This window comes from Channa argus, chromosome 3, assembly GCF_033026475.1.
Source record: "Channa argus isolate prfri chromosome 3, Channa argus male v1.0, whole genome shotgun sequence".
In the NCBI taxonomy this organism is placed as follows: Eukaryota; Metazoa; Chordata; class Actinopteri; order Anabantiformes; family Channidae; genus Channa; species Channa argus.
The window spans coordinates 20,095,301-20,104,365 of NC_090199.1; the positions used below are offsets into that span (position 1 = coordinate 20,095,301).

Below are 9,065 nucleotides of genomic sequence, written 5' to 3' on the forward strand. Positions count from 1 at the left end.
GCAAAGACTGGTTGGACTAACCCAGTGATACTGGATACTTGGGGTTTTGTTCTTTATCTGTCATGTTCACTATGAGAAAAACGTTTGTTTGTGTTGTGTATATTTTTTCTGGTAAGTTTTGTCTCTATTCTCTCTTTTTACACAAAAGTGAAAGCTTGCTTTTGTAAATATTAATCTCTTAATAAACTATATTAATCTGCATATTTGAGGGATTGGTTTATGCACTGATATTATAAGAATTTTAAAAATGTTTCTTGGATTTCTGACTGCAGCTCTGACTATTGTGGAGACTCTCAGCGTAACTGGACACACTGGGAAAAATGTGACATTTGAATGCTCAGACTGGAACACTTTGTTTAAAGTAAAATCAAACGCTAAGTACCTGTGTGAAAGTCCATGCACAAAGGACAAACACATCATAATTAAAGCAGAATTTGGAAAAACTGAACAAAAAGATAGAATATATTTAAATAACACTGGAGATGTTTTGTCTGTGACCTTCGCTGATGCTCAAAAGTTGGACTCTAAGACGTATTACTGTGGGGTGGAGAGGTATGGCACAGATAGATTACTGCAGGTGAATCTTAAAGTTACAGATGGTGAGTTAATGTTCTCCATTTCATTTCAACACACTATCAGCCCTTTGCCAATAATTTATAACGTACTGGGCATATTGATTACACAGTTAATATTAAATATTTTGTCTGTTTGTTTCAACTTCTACAACAGCTAGGGTCGGCTCCACTGTGTCATCAGCTGTGACAGACAGCTTCATGTTTTTAGACAGCTTAGTAATTGTTACAGATATGTCACACACCATGCTTTATACCACATCTGCTGCATCAGGAACATCAGAAGTTGGTATGTATAAGTACACTTTTGAATTTTGATCTATCCTTTGAGAATAAAAAGTGAAGGTGCAGTATGCTCATGAAGAATGACAGAATGATGCAATAGACTGTTACTATCAAGTTTAAAAAACTTACTGGTGAACCTCTATATTTGGATTCTTGAGCCCTTCTGATTTATGGTTGGATTATAATAAAGAGAAAATGAAGTTCTGCTTGATGAGGTGTTAAGAGTTTCCTTTCTTGTTCTTTTGCCAGGAAGTATACTGTTTCTCTTTATTGGTTTAACTATCATAATAACCATACTGCTGGTCCTACTGAAGCTCATGCGAAATATGAAAAGACAGAACCTACTGAGTAAGATTCACACAACCCCACACATATTGTATATAAATGATGACATAAGTCAAGCCTCCATAAGTCATAATGAAAAATGTTTTCTGATGTTTTTTCAGAAGCGTCAAGAACTACACAAGAGGTGAGGTTATTTTCTTATTTTCTTTTCAGTTTAAAAAGTAATACATTTCATTTGTACGCACGCTATAATTTCAATATTGACAATCTAAGGAATTTCTATCAAAGCAAAGACAAATGCAAATATTAACTTCTTTCTGTTTATCTCAATTCCCCTTTGATATCACAACTTGGCCTAAACAAATTTGATCAAAAAATTTATCAAAGCCCTGTTGTTTCCACATAACTAAACTGTAAACATGATTAGGTTTTTAGAAACTGCAACTTGATTATATTATTATAATTAATCTAAGATACATAGCTACTTAATGTAAATAGTTACAAATACTGAATATAGAAATAAAATGATTGTACACATTTGATGTTTTTGGAAGATCTGATTTCTCTACTATAGAGTTATTTATTTTTTAAGATTATGTTTGTGCACTTATCCAATGCAACTGCAAGGGGATACAAGCCAGTGTGTTCTTGTGCCAGTCCCAAGTCTAGATAAATGCAGAGGGTTGTGTCAGGATGGGCATTTGACGTAAAACACATGCCAAATTAAAAACACTAATCATGACTTTCACACCGAAATTGGCTCCTATACCAGATCGGTCAGGGCCTGGGTTAACAACGACCGCCACCGGCGCTGTTGACCTACTGGGTACCGGTGGAAATTGGACCACTGATGGTCAAAGAAGGAGAGGAGGAAGGTGTGTTCGTAGGCAGAGAGAGAAGAGGAAAGCTAAGAATGTAGGACTGCCAGTAGGGACCTTGAATGTTGGGACTATGACAGGGAAGGTTAGAGAGTTGATTGACATGATGCAGAGAAGGAAGGTGGAAGTACTGTGTGTCCAGAAGACCAGGTGGAAAGGTAGCAAGGCTAGAAGCTTAGGAGCAGGGTTCAAGTTGTTCTACCATAGGTCAGATAGGAAAAGAAATGGAGTAGGATTTATCCTGAAAGAGGAGTTTGTGAGGAATGTTCTAGAGGTGAAAAGAGTATCAGACAGGTTGATGAGTCTGAAGCTGGAAACTGAAGGAGTGATGTTCAGTGTTGTGAGTGGTTATGCCCCATAGGTAGGATGTGAGTTAGAAGAGAAGGAGAAATTCTGGAGTGAGTTAGATGAAGTTATGCAGAGCATCCCCAGAGGTGAGAGAGTGATTGGGGCAGATTTCAATGGGCATGTAGGTGAAGGGAATGGAGGTGATGACAATGTGATGGGCAGGTTTGGTTTTCAGGACAGAAACGCAAAAGGACAGATGGTGGTAGTCTTTTCAAAGAGGATGGAAATGGCTGTAGTGAACACTTTCTTCCAGAAGAGGCAGGAACATAGTGTGACGTATAAGAGCGGAGGTGGAAGCTCTCAGGTGGACGATATCTGAATGCATTGTCGCTTTCAGGGAGTAGCTGGGACAGGCTCTGGGTGGTCAGGAGGTGACCACTACAGCTAATGTGATCAGGGAGGCAGGTAGGAGGGTACTCGGTGTGTCATCTGGAAAGAGGAAAGTGGACAAGGAGACTTGGTGGTGGAAAGAGGAAGTTCAGGAGTATATACAAAGAAAGAGGTTAGCTAAGAAGAAGTAGGACACTGACAGGACTGAAGAGAGTAGACAGGAGTACAGGGAGATGCAGCGTAAGGCCAAACAAAGAGCATATGAGGACTTGTATGCTAGGTTGGACACTAAAGAGAGAGAGGTGGATTTGTACAGAAGTTGCGTTGTGTCTTCGTAGATTTAGAGAAAGTGTATGACAGGGTGCCAAGAGAGGAGCTGTGGTATTGTATGAGGAAGTCTGCAGCGGCAGAGAAGTATGTTAGAGTGGTGCAGGACATGTATGAGAGCTGTAACACCGTGGTGAGGTGTTCTGTAAGCGTAAAAGAGGAGTTCAAGGTGGAGGTAGGTCTGCATCGAGGCTCTGAGACCCTTCTTGTTTGCTCTGGTGATGGACAGGCTGACAGATGAAGTTAGACAGGAATCTCCGTGAACTAGGATGTTTGCAGATGACATTGTGATTTGTAGTGAGAGCAGGGAGCAGGTGGAGGAAAATCTAGAGAGGTGGAGGTCTGCTCTGGAAAACAGAGGAATGAAGCTTAGTCGCAGCAAGACAGAATACCTGTGTGACTGAGAGGGACCCAGGTGGAACGGTGAGGTTACACGGAGCAGAGGTGAAGAAGGTGCAGGACTTTAAGTACTTAGGGTTCAGAGCAACGGAGAGTGTGGAAAAGAGGTGAAGAGGCGAGTACAGGCAGGTTGGAACGGGTGGAGAAAAGCGTCAGGTGTGTTGTGTGATAAAAGAGTATCAGCGAGAATGAAAGGAAAGGTGTTCAAGACGGTGGTGAGACCAGCGATGTTGTTCGGCTTAGAGACAGTGGCACTGAAGAAAAGACATGAGGCAGAGCTGGAGGTAGTAGAGCTTAAGATGTTGAAGTTCTCTTTGGGAGTGATGAGGATGGACGGGATCAGGAATGAGGACATCAGAGGGACAGCTCATATTAGATGTGTTGGAGATAAGGTCAGAGAGGCCAGATTGAGGTGGTTTGAACATGTTCAGAAACTGTGAATATGTCGGTAGAAGGATGCTGAGGTTGGAGCTGCCAGGCAAGAGGTCTAGAGGAAGACCAAAGAGATTTATGGATGTAGTGAGAGAGGACATGAAGTTACTTGGTGTGAGAGAAGAGGATGCAGGGCACATGATTCGCTGTGACAACCCCTGAAACGGAACAGCTGAAAGGAAAAGAAGAAGAAGTTTGTGCACTTATCCACTAGGTTATGAGTAGAGAAAGATTGTGGTCTGTCCTAATACTCACTGACCTTCTCAACCTTTCTATTTTCAAGGAAGCTGGACATCATGACGTCAGATTTGAAGACAACCACACTCAAAACTCACCTGATGAGGTTTTTACTGTCCATCACTTTACTGATGTTCCACCAGAAAATCTCTATGCTAATTATTCCGTCCACCCAGACAGAGCTTGTATAGAGAGCAGAGACACAGACCCCATAAGTGAGCTGGTCTACTCTGTTGTTCAACTACCCCAACAGCAAATTAAACTCACTGAGCAATCAAAAACAAATCAGTCCAAAAGGAACAATGTCACTTCTTTATATTCCATAATCGAGTTACCACAGGCAACATAAAGGTGGCTTATGCAATTGAAAAGGAAATAAAGGGACTTTTTCTTTCATATTAGATTTTTTCTAATGAAAATGTAATTATATTATGGAAAACAAATCTTACGTGTACACAATTCTGTTGCTTTTTGATTAACAATTATAATTTAATGAATGGTCACTGTATTGGCTATGATATGTTATTCCTGTCAGAACATTAGCTAAGGCCTACATAAAAGTACCCAGTGGTGAGATATTAGATCCTAATTGGATTTTATAATTTTTAAATTAATTTAGCATCATTTTCTGAGTTTGTTATGTTACTGATTACAATTATTCTATTGGTAACTGCCACTATATTGCCAGTTTACCTCAATTTGAGGATTACTATTTTTGCTGTTTTGCTATGTAATGAATAAATACTTTGATAGTTTGGTGAGAGGCATGATCAATGATTATTACAATATTGAGCAGCATACTATTAACATTTATAATGGCCAATTTGAGTCCCAAGCTTGTCTGTCAAAATCTTTGCTGAACTGAAAGTAAACTAGCAACCTTTCAAACATTGTCACTGGCTAAAAAAATCAGCTACATACTGTATTGCAAGAAATTACCCTAACCTAAAAATAACTAGGCCTCAGTCTTCAACCCGGGTTTTGTACAAAACACTGTTCTAATGTCCTCATTACAAAACAGGAAATTGATGTAATTTTCTAAAAAAGGATGTGGTGGACCTGCCCATCATCAAGTGTCAGCTAAATATGACCTTCTTCTACCACACTCACACTGTCTTTTTCAAAGCCACATTGCAGCACACAATTATTTAATTATATTATATATATATATTATATATAAATTATCAGCTTATCTTAGCAAAACAAAGTGAGCTGAGAATATGAACAGATAAATACTAAAGGCCATACGAATGGTTCTTTTAGAGGGCGAAAGCACTTCAGTGGTTACCCATTCTGTGCAGATCAGTCACAGTTTCATTTTCTGGAAGAAGTACAGATGTATTTATTTCATGCTGATGTAAAAACAAAACCACCATAAAGCAGTGAAATACCATTGGTTTTGTTTTATGATTGAGAAATTGTTTTTTAATCAATAGCCATGATTGAGTGTGGTTAGTTTGCATTGTAACAGGCCATACATATTCTAACTTTAATTTTCCTTTATTAATGCCAACAAACATCAAGAAAAGTCTCATTTAGTGTTTAGTAAGTCAGGTGCACATCAACCACAGAGCTATAAATTAGTGGTGTATTTCAGCAAGTCATAACAAATAATTCATAAAACAAATAACAAATCGGATGTTTTTCATGTTAAAATGTTACAGTCTTTCTTTATGATGTCACCAAATCGCCCACTGCCTCACACAGTCTCTCTCTCTCATGCCCCCCCCCCCCCCCCCCCCCCCCCCACACACACACACACACAGAAGTCACCTTGGCAGCAGGAATGCCCTCTGCTTGCTGTTCTTGTCGGGCTCAGGGAGCAAGAGCAGCTTGATGTTGTTGTTTTTTGTTGTTACTGTTGTTGTGAACATTGGCACCATAGAAAGAGCACAGTGGCCTCGGGTATCTTCTTTGTTTTCAATGACAGTCAATGACACTGCTAAGTGAAAAAAGGTTAGTCAACGCAGTCTCTCCCTTTCTCTCTCTCTCTCTGTCTCTTTTTCTCTCTTTCTCTCTTTCTCTCTTTTTCTCTCTCTTACTGCAACCCCCCATTAACACACACACACACACCTTTTGGTTTTGTTTTCAATTCTAAGTTTGAATACACATAAATATTGGAGTGAGATAGTGACACACAGTGGTCCTATGTGTAGGTTCAGGAAAATCTTTTTGACATGTTTACAGAGCTGATGACTAGCAGTATATTGGCCCTGAAATGGGATTCAATGTAATGTTTTCAATGTAGGTACAGCACTGTAAAACATGATCACAAAATGTAAACAGCGTATAGAAACAATGCCACAGTTGGTATATTTAATACATAATCATGTATTAAATATCTAAATAAAAAACACTAGCATGATCATTTCACTGATATTTCCAAATGCAGTAGTCTATGTCTCGAACACATGCTCCTCTCCTCCACACAGTATAAATCTTCAGCTGTCTTTTATGAAACAATAAATGAGAAACCATTTAAAATATGAACACAGAGATCCAGCCTATAGGCCTAAACAGCCTTAGTGGGAGATCACTGAGTTCATTGAGGGGGATAGTTTTCCTGCAGGGTAGTATTTTGTAGAACTTAGAGACAAATATTATGATCCTCCTAGAGGGTTAGGGGTAGAGTAGTAGAGTCTTCTACAAAGTCCCTGGTTTGAATCCACCTGCTGGCTGCAGCCTTTCTGCGTGGGGTTTGCACAGTCTTCCTGTGTTTGTGTGGGTTTCCTCCAGGTACTCCAGTTTCCTCCCACAGTCCAGAGACATTCATGTTAAGTTAATTGGTGGGTGTGAATGCTTTTCTGTCTGTTCATGACACTAAAACAAAGCTACAGCAATAATAGTTGTTTGCTTTGTAATCCGGGAACCACAGAATCTCGTGCCCTTACATGTATTTATTTGACGATTTCCAGGTCTGCTCTTACCTACAGAAGTTCACGAAGTTCATTGTCCTTCTAGTTCAACATTTTTGTTGGGTTGAATTAATGAGTTCTTCACTTTTGGTTGTATGTATTTGCCTGGTTTTGCATTCACACATACACCCACTGTCTGAAAGGGGCTTATGTCTCTCGTATGTGTGTCGTTATCACATTTTGTAGCATTTTGTTTTTATGTAATTTGTATTGTACCTTAATCTTACCCTGAAGCTTTTGTGCGTATGTAGTTTTTTGTGCATATAAAGTCGTTTCTGTGGTGTCAAAAGGTGATGCTACTGGAGCGTTCAAGTACACTTGCAGCTTCAATACCTGATGCTGCTGTTCAGTTGCCCCTGGGGCATCCATTTTGATACGATAAATATGATAAAGGACGTACAAAGCGGCGGAATTTGACATCTTGGGAGCGTCAATATCTGACACTGTGGGACGAGAACATATTGACACCCCTAATAGAATAAGCGGTTAAAGAATACTGACGTGTGTGGTATTGAAGTCTAAATTAAAATCATTAAACTGTCTGTTATAAAAATCCATCACATTTCCACTTCCTGGTTCACCTGACAAATGTACCACTGCATACTCACAGTTTAAGGTAAAGAATGTTGAAGTGCATTTTTAGTCAAATTAATGTTCGTTTTTAGTTTTAACTCCAAATAGATGACTTGATATTTATTTTGGGAATTATAACCATCACAGCTTTTTAATCAATAAAATTATATTTACGACATTTATGTTTTGTTGAGATTTGTTCAGTTTGGTTCAGCGTTATTATCGTAAGCAAAAAACAATATGCTATTAATAATTATAAAAAAAACTTTTCTGGTGGTGAAACCACCGCAAGTTTATAATTATTTAAAAAATTATGTATTTTAAAACTTTGAGTAGAAGACAATTAATGCAGACATAAAGAGCATCCAGCAGTGCACAGACCCACTAAAAAGAAGGAAGAGGAGTAGCTTCAGTGGAAAAATAGTTTTTACTCTCATTCGTCTATTCATTAAGTGTTTACATGCACTTAAGTAACCAGATTACAGAGACTAGTAACATTAAGTCTGTCAGTAGCTTTGAAATAACCTGAATGCTGCATTAGATCCAAAACCCAAACCTCACAGGCTGTCCCGTTAATATGCATAAATTGTGTGATTGTGTTGAAAATCCAAAATTTAAATCAGATCATCTGTCTGGTTCATAATAATTCATTCATATTACTGATTCCTTTGCAAATAAATGGCCTGAAGCAAATGCGGTCTCAACTAAAATTAGAACTAAAACGGAATTGATGTAATAATGGGCAAATGGACAAAGGACAGGTTGATACTGTCACTGTACTTTGCATGGAATAGGACTTAAGCCAATTAAAAACATTTCCAATCTTGTCCTGAAATCAAATTGAGCAGGTTCTGAACACACCCATAGTTTTAAGTCCCTTAAACTAATTAGTTGCTACCCCCTGCTCATGGCTCTAAAGTCAAAGCTAACAATTACAGTGCAGCTGCCTTGAGTTGCACTTCTGATGTTAGCCAATTACAGCTACTTTCAGAGTCATATCATCCAATTACCTACAGTGTACATTCTGCAGACCCAATACTCAATTACACATCTCACCCAATGAGTTTGTCTGGCAGAATCAAACAGATACTGCAGTCTGTGAGTCAACATCATGAAAACACATCACTCCCCTTAATTTGTTTCTGTAGTTCAGAACCTGTTATTAGCACCTGTCAAAGCTGAAGTGTGGTTTCATCCGACTCCAGCAAAGGGCGCTGTACTTGTGAAACTTCTCTTATAGTAATCCAGCTCTTTAAACTCACCTTCAATGGAGCAACATAACGATAACGCAGAGAGTTCAGGGGGCTTCATAAGCTTTCAGGTGTCTGAAGTAGTAACAGAGGGAGTTTTAGAGTTGGAAGTTCCTCATGCCTGCGTTGGACTGGTGTAATATTTCCCATCTGATCTCATTGATTGAGAGGAAGGAATACAATGGTATAAACGTCATCTGTTTGACTCTACTCGGTAATCACTAAATTCTTTTT

At 38.9% G+C, this 9,065-nt stretch overlaps 1 protein-coding gene across 2 annotated transcripts; it reads left to right on the forward strand.

The window, feature by feature from the left end:
* LOC137124413 (CMRF35-like molecule 3) lies at nucleotides 1-4,854 on the forward strand. 2 transcript variants are annotated; one of them, XM_067499317.1, is made up of 6 exons: nucleotides 1-111; nucleotides 273-599; nucleotides 730-861; nucleotides 1,107-1,205; nucleotides 1,304-1,326; nucleotides 4,140-4,854. In XM_067499317.1, exons 1-6 carry the CDS (start codon nucleotides 63-65, stop codon nucleotides 4,440-4,442), a joined length of 933 nt encoding a protein of 310 aa, XP_067355418.1. In that variant the 5' UTR covers nucleotides 1-62; the 3' UTR covers nucleotides 4,443-4,854. The 2 variants fall into 2 exon arrangements, with proteins under 2 accessions (XP_067355418.1, XP_067355419.1); XM_067499318.1 differs by having other exon boundaries at nucleotides 4,144-4,417.
* The last annotated feature ends 4,211 nt before the right edge of the window (nucleotides 4,855-9,065 follow it).